The sequence below is a fragment of the Buceros rhinoceros genome, unplaced genomic scaffold (genome assembly GCF_000710305.1).
Source record: "Buceros rhinoceros silvestris isolate BGI_N320 unplaced genomic scaffold, ASM71030v1 scaffold2795, whole genome shotgun sequence".
Taxonomy (NCBI): Eukaryota; Metazoa; Chordata; class Aves; order Bucerotiformes; family Bucerotidae; genus Buceros; species Buceros rhinoceros.
In genome coordinates this window covers 63492-79858 of record NW_010410958.1, presented here as the reverse complement: position 1 = coordinate 79858, position 16367 = coordinate 63492, and the positions used below count along the sequence as shown (strand labels likewise).

Sequence of the window (16367 nt, the reverse complement as noted above, 5' to 3'; positions counted from 1 at the left end):
AAAACAGTTACATGTAATAGCCCTGGCAGATCTTAAGAGGTTTATTTTTGAGTGAGTGTGTGATGTTAAAGGCGTTTTAACATAATCCCTACATACTTCCATAGTTTCATTGCTGACATATGGGGAAAGAATAATTTTGAATGTGGTGTGCAGAAAATAGTCTTTTGTCACCTTCCTCTCTATTACTTTCATGGCCGTTATATTTCTGTTTTGTAGAAATATTTCAGTATTTCAGTTACTGTACTTCGTTGTAAAGCTGTATTCTGTAGTTGCAAAAGCCTCTTAGTGTCATGGAAGAAGCGTGTCCTCTCCAAGATGGCTGCTCAGGCTACTATGTGTTCTATGTGCGATTTGATATATAATGCTTCGTTACCCAATCTGAAAGTTCAAAACATGGTTTCCCAAGTCCATGAACAAAACACTGATGAATGACTGATGTCCAGCATGATGTGCATATGAGCCCCACACCAGGAAGATGCTAAACTCAGGACTGTGGAACAGTATGTGAGAAATATCTTGATGTGTGTGTTCTATTTGTTTCTTCCTTCCTTCGAGTGAGAAGCATTGCCCTTCAGGTCATAGAGAGACATGAACTGTTCTGACCCAGTATAGCTGGTCCTGTTTTCTTAGCAAGCTTATAATACAGTGCCTTCTTTCTTGAATTTGACCACTTCATTTATGTACATTGAGAAAGACCTGGATCAGTGTCTGTGACTATTCAGTGGATTGGGGTTTGGGGTGTTAGGTTTTTTTTTTTTTTTTGCTTTTGGTTGGAGTGAATATCATCTGTGCTACAGTAAGAACCTTGCTGGATCTGGACGTTGGTCTGCTGAAGGACTTGGTGAGTGGTTGCTTGGTGTTAAAGGATTTTGAGGATCACTGAGGGCAGATTTTCTCCTTGCTCGCTCTTAGGAATTTGTTACTCTGTTGAAAACCGGAAGTTTTCTGTCTATTTTAAGGCAGTGATAAGGAAGTAAGAAATACTGTTGGTCTTGATCAGCAAATAGGACAAAAATAGAGGAGAGGATAGGAGGTGAAGGCAAGATTTGCCATCTTCCCTTAAAACATGATTGTTTCTGGCCTTTAACTCTGGGGTTTTTTTGCTGCTGCAAAATAGGGGATTGTAGAGCTACATCCTCCTAGCTCACCACCAAATGGTTTTGTGAGGACTGCAGTAGTTATTTGGAAGCTAAACAGCACTACTTTGTGCACTGATATTTGTATTTGTGGGAAAGACCTCTAAGATAACTCTCACCTGTGTCTTAGCTGATTTGTCACATTCAAATACTTGTAAAATATGCCTGTAAAATGGTTGTTTCTGTGGTATGGATAAACTGATTTTAATCAAATTGCATGCTTTTCTGAAACTTTCTTTGATTCAGCTCACAGGCAAATACCAAAGTCTTGGCTATAGTCTGGTTGTGTAGCTGCGCTGATAAAGATGGTGATCTTTATGCCATTATGTCTAGTAAGGTGATTGACTTTTAGATTGTGTCTACGTGACAAAATACTGTTAGTGAAATGTTATGTTGTTGCCTCAGATCACTGGTATGGAAGTTTCATTCCTGTTCTCTGTTAGAGATTTTCTTCTGCCTTTTATTTCTGAAACTTGTAAAAGGCGTAGCAGAAGCAGCCTTTTCGTGATGAGGACTTGTCAGACATGTACTTTCTTGTTAGGCTTTACTTTGGAGTTTTAATGTTTGCAACACAATTTTTCATTATTCTATTGTTATGAGAAAATAATGAGTTTCGCTTGCAGCTGGTGGGTTTATCTGGAGTCTTTATCTTTTCTCAGTTTATCGTGTTGGTTTAGCAAAACAAAAATAAACTAGCTGTAATTCCCATGAATACAGCATTGCAGTTCCGAAGCCGGAATGACTGAGTAGCCAGTAAAAAACCCTGCCTGGTAAGGAAACAAGTACTTGTGGTAATAATGATGGTTAAGTCAAAACCGAAACATTTTTGCAAGGATGGATTATCATCAAAAAGCTGGTGATTTTTTATGTCTGGGATGCGTGGTCATGCTGAGAGAGCTGAAAATGTGCTCTAGAAAAGTAAAATGTCTTGGAGATTTTTAGGGCAGTTACTCAGGAGATTGGCTGAAGGTGGTGGGAAGAAGGTTAAAGTGTTAAGTCCCAGCCCTTCCTGGTACAGGTGGCTTGGATCTTGGTCTTCCACTATCCCATGAGGCCCTAAGTATCTTAACTATCAACTCTTTAGGAGGAGATTGTTCTTTTACTTGTTACCTGTTTTAATTTGTGTATATTGAAGCACAGTATCTCTTAGAATCCCGGCAAGCTCTCTAATCACTTGTGGGATGTTTGCTGTCCTGTGTTAAACTCTCCTTTTTTTATTATGATAAACAACCCCCTACTCCACCCCAGAAAAGAAGCAAACATATAAACATTTTTGAAGTCTTCATAATTTTTCAAAGCATAAGGAAAATCAATAATTTTGTATTCAGTTTTGAGAATAACTGTTTTCTTTTGCTACTTTTAAAGGTATTTTAATTTTCTATCTCAGTACATTCTCTGCTTAAGTAATGAAACTTTTTGTTTGCTCAGGCCCTTGTCAAAGCATGTGGAAATAGTTTGCTGACTGTATAATTAAGTGAATCACAGGCCCTGGTCTTGTGAGGTACTTATGAAAGTAACTAGTGTGGTTGGTAGGACTAAAAGCATAAGGTGTGCACTAAGTACTTTGCTGGACTGGAGTTGCACAGCAGTCATTAGAATCTCAGTTTTTAAAAGTGAAAGTCACATTTCAATTCTTGCATTTTATTTATCGGCACTTAGTGCAGGATGTTGGTCATGGTTCCTTATTTAGAGAACAAGAATTGCTTGTGCCTCCAAACTAGATATGTAACTCAATCAAATTGATCTAGAAGGAAGATTCAGTAGTTTGACAAACCTTTAATTAATGTTGTAATTTAAAAAAAAAAAGTAAAAAAAGAAATGCTGATGTTTTTGTTACTGTTGCGTATCCTTACATGTAATAATTTTACAGTGAATGCACTGTAAACTGGCTTTGCAGAATAATGCATCAAAATCTTTTTGTATTTGCTGTTTTCTTTTGTGTGTTTTCTCTGAAGTTTTTTGGTGTAAGCATTTTTTTGTTTTGCACTGAAATTAATTACTTAATTGCTATAATATTGGGAACGTAGTAACCATGATGCCTAGCAATTACAGTGCTTTTTGAAGTGAAAATGCTGTTCTTAATCTTCAAAAAAAAAAAAAAAGCAACCCACAAAACAGCCTTAAAATAGAGAGGGAATAGAAGATGGACAGAAAGTGAACGACTGAATATTTTGGGATAAGGTCCTGTTGTAATTTGTAAGACGTTATTTCATTACTGGGTACCGTGAATTTAGTATTCATTTTTCATTTGTCTGTAACGGAGTTTTTTAACGATGGATTTGTTGTCCTTTCTCTGTAGTATGATGTTCTTGCATTTGCATTTTTTTATCTTTTTAAATTTTATTTTTGTTTTGCTTCAAGACCCAGTGTGGACAGTAATGACCGCACGTTTCCGATTGCCTGCTGGCAGAACCTACAATGTACGAGCGTCTGAGCTGGCACGAGACAGGCAGCATACAGAGGTGGTCTGCAACATTCTTCTCCTGGATAACACTGTACAAGCTTTCAGAGTTAATGTAAGTAATTTGCTTCTTGCATATCAGTATCATCAAGCTTGCTTTCCTTTGCTGCATTTGTATGGCTTGTACGAGCGTCTGAGCTGGCACGAGACAGGCAGCATACAGAGGTGGTCTGCAACATTCTTCTCCTGGATAACACTGTACAAGCTTTCAGAGTTAATGTAAGTAATTTGCTTCTTGCAATATCATCAAGCTTGCTTTCCTTTGCTGCATTTGTATGGCTTGAGTTTGACTTTCAAAATAGTGTTAAGTACAGCACAGAAGGGGAGGCTGTGCTCAGGCAGGCGTGCTTGTACATGTACCTACTAAGTCACTGTAAACTTAGTCATTCTGGCATCTGCTATAGTACTAACACATCTTCACTTAAAAATTGAATATGCAAAGCATAATTAATTTCTACTAATTCTCTTTGTGGGCTGAAGTTGTATAGTCGAAATGAAGGGCAGTTTTGACACAGGGTTGAATGAGAAGCAAGACTTTGTTTTGCTCCATTCTGATTTTTGCATTTTGAGCGTAAGTGAAGTGTAAGGTGTAATGGTGACGCTTCTCGTGACTGTGTAGCTAACTATGTTCAGTCATGTGCTTGAGAAATTGTAAACGTTGTGTTCTTTGCTTTCAGGTGGATGAGTTTTCCATTAAAACATGTCTTGCAGTCTTTTGTTTGTAAAACGTGGCTAAAATAAGGAGTAATTGTTTTACAATAGGTATGGGAGATGAGTTGTCTTTTTGATCTAGGTGTTCAAAGCTGTGTGTTGTTAGAGAATGCTAGTGCCTGTCTAGTGTGGAATCACCGGTTATAAATCCTCAAATGTCTATTCTGTTTCTTCCAAGAAAAAATTATGTAATATGTTCTCAACACCTCCCTAGTGTACTAAATATTTTAGTTGCATGGATCACGCTTTACTGCTTATACAGATCAGCCTGGTAGTTTTATCTATTAAAACTGAGTTTAGGGAATAAAAAGTTCCTTGGTGTTCAACATTTTGATCTCAGGTCTTTAGCCTCATTTGTGTTTTTTGGGGGGTTTTTTGTTTGTTTATTTCAAAAGCAGGGAGTAATAAAGTATTCGATCATAGTAAAATGTATGCTAACCTACATGGTATGCAGGTTTTCAGGGTTTATAACTGTGTTTTACTTTATTGTGGTTAACACAATACTTGGCAATAAATATTTATGGAATTGTTTTCAAAACAGAAAGAAAAATATAACATCAAATAAATTAGCAAGGTTTTTTTTTTTTCTCCTGGTGATTGCTATAGGTATTCTGTATGCTAATGAGTACAAAGCTTGATCATCTGAAGTATGAATTAATAAAAATGTACTCAAGTTTATTTCTTCTCCAGTAGCAGAGCACCCATCACAGACAATGTCTCTTGATAATTTATGTGACATGTTCTGAGTTCACATGTCAACCAGCAAAATAGACATTTTTTGTGCTAAGCCTTACCTTGTGTAGATCATAACAAATCAAATAAAAAAGTGGATTATAGCCAGACAAAGCTTGGTTGCAGCCAGAAGAATCACTTGGAACTAACCTGTACTTGGAACTAACCATGTTTGAAGAGTAGAAATCCTTTCTATGAAATGCTCTGCTTACCAAATGAAGAACTCCTCCTTCAGCCCTGAAAAGCGTAATTCATAGAACACATAGCTGGAGAAAGTGAGGTTGACTTAGGTTAATAATGTTATCAAGGTGATTTGCATTACCATAAATCTGCTTCTTCAAGATCAAATTGCTTTAATTGGTTTTAATTAATTGTTTAAATACCTCAAATTGTATCTTTGCCATGCAGGCTGACTTAACTGTATTCCCTGAAAGCCAGTACACAGATAGTTTTCCCTCAAGTTTAACGTAATCTCCCTAAGTCAAGGTAGATGGGATGAGTTGTTCCCTGAGCAAGGTTAGTGTGTTAACAGTCGGAGACAAATGTTTCAATTTTGAGCCTTTATTATTTCAGAATTTTCTTCAAACTTAATGAAATTACACTCTAATGGAAGTAAGATATAAAAAAACCTGTAAAATAACCCAAAACAAAACAAAAATACCCTATACCAACCTTCCTGTAATTTTAGAAGTGAAAATTTTCAATAATTTAATTTTCAGCATCACTTAGTTGCTTCCCTGTTTTCTTGGACCAAAAAAATAATAATACCCTCCTTGGAAAAGTTTTTAAAACAAGGTAACTTTTTGCAAAGCTAACGTAAGCTGGAGAATGAAAGGAGCCAGTAGTGATGCTTGAGTTGTGACACCAGTATTGTAGTGAGCTGCCAGAGGAGAAGTTCCAGTGTTGTCACTAGAGAAGGAGCACTACAGCCTCCCGCAGACCTGTGAGCAGCAGTCATCTGACCCCCTCCAGGATGGCCTGGGAGTTTTCATCCCATTCTTCTGCCATCGGAAGTCCAAATTTGTTTGGAGTCAAATGGTAGCATTATCTCCTAGTGTTTGCTGCAGATGCAGCCAGTTCCGTAGGCCACAAAGGAAACCAGAATGTCAGTAATACAAATTGAGAAGATGGTAGTTAGTAAGCAGGAATTAAACCTGTGTAATTGCCTAAATTATCAAACATGGATGTTTGCAAACAGCTGACAATCATTTTGCCATTAGAAATTGTAGTGTATGTATCTAGTGGTACTAGATGATAGATACTCCGTGAGGTGCAGTTAGTATATTGATGTCTAGTGTTGAGTTGAATTTGTTCTGAAAGGCTGAACTTGAGGTCGTTTTGCCTTTAGCAATGACTAATAAGGACGTGTGGCATTGTAATATTCCAATTCTGAAAAATGGAGGTATGTTTTGTATCTAACTAGCACACTTTTATGTTACATAGTTCCCATTCTTAATATATTTTTCCATTATTCCATATTTTAAGAGGAAATACTAATGTTTAACTTTATCTGTAGTTTATTTTTACGCTAGTTCACATATATTGGTTTTGCTTTTTTCTTTAGGGAAAAAAGCAGAAGTAGAAACTTGTTATCATACTTCTCGTATTTTATAGTAGCTATTCAATGGTTATGATAGAACTACAAAAATTTTGGACCTTTCACAAGCAGGGTTGTGACATTAACCTGCTCTGGCAAGCTTGCAACATCATTACATACATATCAGAGATGGGTTAAACTGAGGTCTGTTTTTACTAGATGCTTATCTTGTACTGAGAGTAAAACACTGTGATCAAAACATGCTTTATGTTGAAACTAGTCATCTCTTACCAAATTTGCTGCTCTGTTGCAGGAGAAATACCTTCCTTGCTGTGGTGAAATGACGTTCTGCATTACTAAATTAAATCTGATCAACAAGTTCTAAGCTTTTTTGTTAGGAAACATCTATTCAGATATTTAAGAAACAGTATGAATTCTCAGGTTTGGATTGGAAAAAACCTACAGAATTGGTATCTGTATGATACTTGAAGAAGTAACATGTCAGCTGTGATAAATGTGAACCTAAACTTGAGTTCCAAACGTCTCCTGTTTTCTGATAGTTACTGTCATAAATTCCTAGAGTTCTGATTTAAATCTACATGGGGAAAAATGCCAAGAAGCAATTAGTGTTACTGTGTTATTTTAAAATTAGTTTTATTTGCTGAAAAAACTGTACTGATTACTTTATTTCAAAATACATCAGAAACTCCTAATTTAGTAAAATTGACAGTGACTGTTTTTGGATTGTATATAAAAGTTGCCCTATGCATTTACGCTGTTGTATATTATGCTGTTAACGCCTGGGCTTTTTTGCTTGCTTCCAGTTACCAGAAAATACATTTTTCAGTAGTGAAGTTTTTAACAATGGTGCTCTTAATGGCTGTTCATTTCGTTAAACATCAAGAAATTGTCTCTGTGTGATTTTTAAAATACCCAAGATCTTTCGAAGTAAATATAGCAATTCTTAGATCACTTGAACTTAACCAAATTTATATGGGACCTAAAATACATGCCTTATGTAACTTCAACTTAAATACGCCGAGCTATGATTGTGATTGTCCTGCTGGGATTATTTCAAGCATAATTTGTCGATAATTATTTTACAGCTTTTTATTATCCTGTGGTATTACTGGGAGAGTTTTTAGCCCCCAGTAAATGGTTTTGATGGTTTATTCAACTTCAGTCTAATTTTGGCAGAATAAAAAAATAGGATGCTTTTAGATGTGAAGAAATGTCTGAGTATCATTTGTAGGTTTTTCTTGTGTATGGATGGATATTAATGAAATTCTTGCAACCTTCTCTCTACCTTTAAGTTACATCTGTTTTAATGGCTGTAAAAATAAACTGTTGTATAATCTCTATGAGAAGTGAGATCATTTGGGAGTAGAATGGCAGGGTTTTTGTATTTAAAACTTTAAAAATATCTTATAGCCTACAGTAAACAAAGCAAGATGTAACAAACACATTGTAGCATCAATAACACTTGGCACCTGGAGGATTATTAGAAACTTGCTCAGTGCTAGGGAAGTAGAAAATCTGGGTGGAAAATGTATCAATCATCTCTTTTGTAATTTTTTTTGTTCGACAATTGTTCTTGGAGAATTTTTCCTCATCTTTTGTACTTCAGGACGCTGTGACACTTTAGCTTCTTTGGGAAACTCCCTTCAGATCTCACCAAATGCATTTATTGAGTCCTGTCAGAATGGCACACTCAGCATTTCAGTTACTGTCTTGGCAGTATTTTCAGGTTAGGCAAAAAATTACTAGGCACCAATAACTGCAGATTCTTTTTATATCATTTTGAGGATAAGATTTGTCCCTGTGGTAGAAATCACATTTGTTAATTTGTCTCTGAAAAATAGTTAACCGCTATTCAGTACGTTTGAATGAATTCATTTAGAGTCAAGTAGAATCTTTGAGAGATTGTATTTAAAAGACACTTCTCAGATAATTTGGCTGCTTTGGCCGTCTGTGCCATTTCACTTTGGAAACAGTCTAAGTATGCTGGTTCATTGAGATTCTGGAATAGATGATCAGATAAATAAGAATAACTTGTACAAACCTGTCCTCTCTTTCTCTCTCCCCTCTCTCTTTCTCTTTCTCTCTCCCCTCTCTCTTTCTCTTTCTCTCTCCCCTCTCTCTTTCTCTTTCTCTCTCCCCTCTCTCTTTCTCTTTCTCTCTCCCCTCTCTCTTTCTCTTTCTCTCTCCCCTCTCTCTTTCTCTTTCTCTCTCCCCTCTCTCTTTCTCTTTCTCTCTCCCCTCTCTCTTTCTCTTTCTCTCTCCCCTCTCTCTTTCTCTTTCTCTCTTTATTTATCTGTCTCTCTCCCCTCTCGCTTTCTCTTTCTCTCTCCCCTCTCTCTTTCTCTTTCTCTCTCCCCTCTCTCTTTCTCTTTCTCTCTCCCCTCTCTCTTTCTCTTTCTCTCTCCCCTCTCTCTTTCTCTTTTTTTTTTTCAGTACTCCTTTTAAATATCAAATTTGGCTAATGAATGGCTTTCAGGAATAATCGTGTAGGTAGCTGAGAAGAGAGAAACTCTTACTGTCAGAAAATTACAAAGAAGAAAAATAATAATTCCTTATATGTTTCAAGGAGAGAGATGAAGATTGTTTAAAAATAGCGTTCCTGTGGTACGTTTTGTGATATTTAAAATTGAGGCTGCTAGAGCACACCTGAAAGAATGCCCATCTACCTGTCTGTGCATCTAATTATATATTTGTTCATTAAAAATTATACATATTTGTCCTCTGCAGAAACATCATCAGGGACAAGTTCTGTTGGATGTAGTCTTCAAGCATCTTGATTTGACAGAGAGAGATTACTTTGGTTTACAGTTGGCTGATGAATCTACTGACAACCCTGTAAGTGGACTCTGTTTTATAAATATGATTTTATAAATCATAAACGTGTTCGTCACTGTGCTCTGTGCCATTGTAAAGAGAAGTAAATAGAAGCCATTGCAATATTGTGTCATCTTCTCCAACTGTATCATTTGAGTGGGTCAGTATGACCTTGTAGTTATAAAACTAAACGTTTACAGGTGGAAGCTTGGATTAAAACATTGTCCTTATGAAATAAGATTTGTCCTTATGAAATAATACCTCAAAAGGACATTGCCTGTTTTATTTTATCTGTTTAGTAGACTGTATGTTCTTTGTCAGTTGGGATAAAAAATAGTAACTTTTTAAATATTTTTTCCCTCGTTGGGACTTGTTAAAAAAAAAAAAGAGGATTTTTTAGATTGTCTTGTACTGTGTTTTTTTGTTTCTAGCCCAGATACTTGACAGGTCTTTTAATAGCAATTCAAATAGTCCACTGTCTGGCAAGAGCGATCAGTTCACTGTCTTAACAGAAAAAGGAAGTGATTCCTTTGAAAATGACTGTTTATAATAGTTCATGTGCTGAATTGAAAGGAAAATTCCATAGGACTGAAACTTTGTAAATCAATGGTAGAAACTAATAGATCTCCCTAATATTCTGTGGCCGTTATAGTTATAGCTGTACTGTTGAGGTAGTGACTGCTTGGAGAATTCTTGAATATTTTCTTTTTTAGGTATCAAATGTTCAGTGCTTGTTTTAAAGTGAAGTTTAACTAAGCATTATTCCTTATAATACAGTTCTTTTACCTAATTCCCATGATATGCTTTTCACAGTTACGAGGTCTAAATTTATCTCCCAACTGTGTGTAAGAAGTAATTTTTGTTTACAAAATCTGTAGAACGGGTTCTATAGAGATAGGTGACACTAAAGTGTTAATAATTCAGTAACTAAGGTGAATTTCAGAAGATAGTGCAACTTTCTCTGGTAATGCCGATTTCATCTGCTGTAGTTTTGCCATCAAGAGTGACTGTTCCAAATGAAAGGAATACTTCTTTAATCCTACTAAAAGGCTGAGGTTTTTTCTTTTTAATGATTGTTAATGTAGGAGAGGAAGAAAAGTCACAATACAGCCATAATTTTTCTTCTGCCTGAATAGTGAAGTAATTCCATGTTTCTTTCTTCTCTGGAGCAGATTATGCTTAACTATGTTCTTTTTTTAAATTATGGTAACATTAGTATTATTAATATGAATAAAGCTATATTGCACAGTTGTAGATATTTGGCAAAGTTTTCTTTTGTAACTTTGTGATAAGTTCTGTTATTACATTGGTAGGCTGGCCTCATGTAATCTTTTTATTCTAAACTTTGTTTCCAGGTTGAAAAGACACAGGTGTTCTGCAGAAAAGGCTGAATTATTTTTCAGCTTTGTTTAAGAAGTATTTAATTGAATATCACTCAATATTCAGAAATTTGTTGTCCTTCTCATTCTCATTTATCTGGCTTTCCACAGCTTAGACCTCTAATGTCTTTTTTTTTAATCTACCTGTATGCAGATGACCACAACACTGTAATAGAAGGATCTGGTTAAGAGTCCAAAAGAAGAATAACTTCACAGCTATTTGATATAAACTGTTTAGTATTCTTTGACTTCTAATTATTTTTGGCTTTTCAGCACCTATCTAGTTGCCATGAAAACAATGTGTCAGAGCTAAATAGATGTGTTACCAATATTAGTCATGTAAGCTTGTAGAACTTAGGGTTTGACTAATTTCAGTTTTCGGTATCAGTTTACTCTTACACCTGCTTCATTTGGACAAAAATTCCAGATTGAATTGACAAATATTCTATTTACTTGTGAAATAACACAGCAGAATATTACTAAGTTATAGTCAATACGGCAGGAGGTGATGGGGAAAAGGGGCTTCCGCTATTTGCGTGTGAAACCTCTATAATATGCCTAAATGTGGATTTCATCAACTGCACAACCTTTATGTTTTTGTATAATATTACTGTCACAATAAGAGTCAATGCAAGAAAGCACGGGTGCTCTGTACGGCCGGAACGATGTATTTGGCTGGGTCTTGGGCTGTGGGCGCCTGGAGCAATGCCCAGAAAGGGGTATTAGTGCATAGTGGGAGTGAGAGTGCAGCAAATACTGCCAGCGTGGGTGCTCCTTTGACAGAAGGGAGTGAGGCAGAGATCATTGCTGGGGGAAGAGACAGTACAGAAGTGACTCTCCTCCAGGGGACTGGGATATGAACTTCGTGGATTCCCAAATCTGCCTACCTCTAAGACTTACTTGGGGTGCAAATAGGATAACATGTCTTGCTAGCAGCACCTTGATTCATACAATTTTGGTACTTCTTGCCTAAATCCTGTCAACTTCAGCTTCTTGACAGTATCAAGTGATTTAACCCTCCGCAGTTTCCAGAGCGAAAAATCACCTTTTGCATTTGAATCCAGTGATACCACTTAAAAACGTGGATATTGCCTGTTAAATATGATGTCAAAAAAAGTTACTCTTCTGTGGTTTGAGCTATACTAGTACATACCAAATTGATCTTGACAACCAGAAGGAAATGTAAATGCAAGCTTTTTTGCTAGGCATTTCAATTCCAGGTTTTCTAGGTTAATTATAATCTCTAACAGCACTTCCCTGTGTGTGCCCCACCCCACACACACCCCCCACAAAAAAATCTGAGGATCATCAGTCAGATCTGTGCATTTATCAGATACTTTGGATCATAACACTTTGCTTAGATACTCAAGTATTTTCACCATGTTTTGAGAGATTTTTATATAAAATTAATGTGTATCCCTGGCTTGACAGTCTGTCCTTAAGCCTTTACATTTAGTCTTCAAAGTATTTGTTCCAGTGTGAGCTTTTTTTGACATAATCACACTCTTTAAGCTGTACTAAACTGTCCTTTTAAGTCTTCAGTTCCTCTTAAGTCATCTACTACAAGGATGCAGCTTTTGGATGTAGTGTTTGTTATTTGTTATTTGCAATTAATAAAATTGCTCAGAATTAGCTTCAGATCCATAGTGTGTGTCAGTTATCTGTGTGTTTGCCTCCTCCTCCCTCACGTAAAACAATAAAAAACCCTGTGTTAAATGTGAGGTAGTTGCATGCTGTGCAGGATCTCTGTCACTTCATAGGAACTGTGGCCATATAAATGTTTCCTGAAGCTTGGGGGCTTGCATCACAAGGCAGGATAAGGAATTGAACAGTATTTATAACAAAGATGCATTTATGAGTTAAGGGAACTATGCTGGTATGTGCAGAGTCTGCTGAGTAGCTGGTGGGGAGTGGCTTAAAGATCTTGTAGGCTTTCCAGAGAGCCATACTTCTGTCTGAAATTTGAAGTGTTGGTTGTTATAAAGATCTGTCTGCACTTCCCCACAGCAGCGTCTCCCATAGAGGCAATCAAGATTGTGTGCTGTTCAGTAACATTGTTCTGTAGCCCTTAATCCAGTAGGCTGCGTGCTGAGCCTCTAGTTTCCAAGATCCCAATTAGCAACTTACCAGAGATGATGCTCAGTCTGACAATTTGGAGTGAATCTGTGATCCCTGGATGTGTTAAACCTGCAAAGTGCAGAGTCAAAAGTACTGGAACTTCTTTAAACTGGAAGTGTGAGCAAATTAACTTCTGTGTTGGGTAAATTAGCCTGCTTATAGCTCTTCGCTACCACGGTTCACCTTAGATAATCAGTTTAAAGAGTGGGTGAAGATTGAACACACCGTAACTGAGTTCTAACCTCTCTCAGGCTCATGTGACAAACACAGATCCAAGTCATAGTCAAATGAGCACTGTAAGCAACAGATAGCTGGACAACAGAGGTTAATCCCAGGGAAAGATCAATGGCAACTGCTGATGGTAACATTGGTGTCTTTCCAGAATCAGTTAAACAACACTTGGTGTGCCAGTAAGATATTTTAGTAAGACACTAAGTAAAAAGTAATAGAAAAGCAACAGTTTCTTGATGTATAAGGCTATGATTTGTACTGTTTTGTTTCTCTAAATTTGGTGTTATAATTTATCTCTTCCCAGAGGTGGTTGGATCCAAACAAACCTATCAGGAAACAATTAAAAAGTGAGTACATGTATGTGTTTGATTAATTCATGTATCATTGTTACACTGTTTTCCCAGAGTACCCTCATTAATTATAAATAACTCTTCTTGACCATAGGAGGATCTCCTCACAGTTTGAACTTTAGAGTTAAGTTTTTTGTAAGTGACCCAAACAAGCTCCAAGAAGAATACACAAGGTAGGTCTAGTTATTTTATTAATAAAACATTTTTCTAGAAGGCTGATGTTTAAGGTGAAAAGGATCATTAATTTTTTTATGGTATAACATGGAAATTTTCTTTTAAATAATTTTTGTGTCATATATACAGACTTCTAATTTTTGCCAAATAGTTACAGATGTGAACTATGCAGTTGCACCAAATCAATATAACAAAAAGCCTCTGTGAATAAATTTACGAATTTATAGGCAAAATGAAGTAACTACATGAAGAAAATACTAAAAGTAAAAACAGAAAGGGGAAAATAGAGAAGAGAGGAATAACTTAATCCCACTGTTCACGAACAAGTACAAAGTTAATTTTAACCTTACTCATGTTCTCCTTTGTGATGAAAAAAATTCCTTTATGCTTTTTTTTTTTACACGCCCCTCCACCCCCCACTCCCTTCTGCTTGGAACTAATAAAATTAATCTCTGTTTGTATGGTTGTAGTCCTGGCTTGAAGCATATAAGCTTATTTTGATAGCAATATGTTGAATCTGTTGAAGAAAATGCTCTGTGAATCAAGATGGGAGGCTTGTGAGTTGCAGTTAGTCCCTGAAGAAATACCTAAAATTTCAGTGTTGTTAATTAGTTCTGGTCCTTTATACAAGTGGCAGATTGAAATTCTTGGATGTCAGCAGTTCTCAAAACAGGTTACCCCCCTTCAAAAGTATTATCTAAATTGTTAAGGATAGATTTAGAAACATTAGCACCAAAACTGTGGAAACTTGAGTCCACATTTATTTATAAATTCTTTTGATTTGTCATAATGTGGACTAAATGTTAGACACATCTACGCAGACAGAATTTACTAAAATTAGTCCCAGAGATCCTGGGAAGTATTTATTCCAGGAAAATTTGGCAATTAGATCAGATAATGGATGTAATATTCCTAAGGAAATGGAAAAAACAGTAAATACTGGTCAGTATTGAAGTAAACAGTAAAGAGACAACTGGTTATTTTAAATGTTATGTTGCAAAGACGAAGCTATAAATATAGCATCCTTTTAGATGAGAATTTAATGTATGATTGCTCTATCTAGGTCAGCTCTGCCTTTTTTGCTAATAGGCCTGATTGCCCCTGAGAAAACTCATTTGTATTTGGAATTATTATGACGAGAGAGTAGTTATCTGTGGGGTTTTTTGGAGTGAAGTTAGAATGCCATGTCGCAAGTAAGGGGTCCTTTCATGTAATCAGTATTCCCCCCTTAAAAAGAAATAAAGTGCAAACTTCTGACAGTTCCAGCTCAAGCTGAGACTTTCAGAGATGCTCAGTTTTTATAAATTTAAAGAAGACAGAGGGATCAGTCGACATACGAGGCAGTATGAACAGACATCAGGGAAGGGTTCCGTGCAAGATCATGTCTTATCAGACATATGTGAATTTGAGTGACGGAGGCAGGGTATGAACACCCGTGGTCAGCAGAGGTTAGCAGGAGCTCACCTTGTGTTGAGTTTAGCTTAGGAACTTGTCTTGGTAGGAAATGGAGCTTTATTAGTTCTGCTCATGGCAGAAAGACTTGCTTGGTAATTCTGACTCCAGTTAGCAATAATACTGTCTTATTGTTTTGTACTTGGGTCTACATAAAGAAGATGAAAACACTGTAATGCAATGCCACCTTCATTGTTTTAGCTGAATTTGTTGTGCAGACTTTTTCAGATCTACGTTGCTGAAGCTTCCATTGATTTCCCATTTTGCTCAATAATATATGAGGCTTCAGTGTTCAAACTGGGCTGGTTAGCTAGCAAGCCATTAACTGCAGTATTTGCTAGGAACAATGGACTGAAAATCAACTCTGCTTGCTGTTCCTTAATCATGTGGTCCCTTCAGTACTATGGAACATTTCTGAGAAAATGTTACACCAAAAAGAGTAAAGTAAAATGAAGGTTCAGCTGCACAGAGAATATTTTTGTCCTACGTTTTTGCAGCCATGAATATTAACGGAAAAAACAGGAAAAATTGATTTGTTCAGTGTATTTGTGAAGAGATGCTCAAGCTAAGCATGTGAAGCGTATTCTTTCAATACCTAAATGTAACTTGTCATTTATTGCTTTTTATAACAGGTAAATTTGCTTTATCTGTCTCTTTTGGTTTCAATATGCATTTTAAGGTGGGAGAAGTATTTTGAGATCTCTAAAGCCTGGCTGATGTCTCAGTTTTAACTTCTTGAGGTTAATACTTTAAGTTTCTTGCTATTCTGTTCAGTTAACCTCTAGATGGTTTTGTAGGAGTTGAGCACGTGAACTAATGTCTTTGCTTGTCAGTTTGCAAGTGTTTTCCCTCATGTGTTTTCCAACGTGGAATGTTTTACCTTTCCACAATGTTTAGCTTGTAAATGATTTGATTCCTCTGTGTGTAATTGTAAATGTTTGTCAACATCTTTGAAGTGGTAGCTAATCCACTTCCTGAAGGCTACACAATTGTGAGAAGTATTATGTGTAATAAAGAGATGTATTTTGTTTTTCATTTTTTAGTGCAAATTCATATTGGGAAATATTTAATGTTTGGTTTTAGTTTAACTTAAACTAGGTGATTTTGATAAGTAATTTTGATGAATGTTTATCATGAATGGGTATGGGTGACTCTCTACTTTTAAATCAGAACTACAAGAAGGAAACCAGATTATTTTTATAATAATAGTAAAATATGAGAGGTCCCAAACCAGAATAAGTTTATAAGAAA

At 36.2% G+C, this 16367-nt stretch overlaps 1 protein-coding gene across 1 annotated transcript in view; it reads left to right on the top strand.

Annotated features, from left to right (window-relative positions):
* The first annotated feature begins 3492 nt into the window (after positions 1-3492).
* PTPN4 (protein tyrosine phosphatase, non-receptor type 4 (megakaryocyte)) overlaps positions 3493-16367 on the top strand; it is a 68098-nt gene continuing 55223 nt past the window's right edge. The window contains exons 1-4 of the mRNA XM_010135782.1: positions 3493-3652; positions 9326-9433; positions 13445-13487; positions 13585-13663. Coding sequence (XP_010134084.1) covers positions 3515-3652; positions 9326-9433; positions 13445-13487; positions 13585-13663 — 368 coding nt within the window. The 5' untranslated portion in view covers positions 3493-3514. The remainder of the gene's footprint in view (positions 3653-9325; positions 9434-13444; positions 13488-13584; positions 13664-16367) is intronic.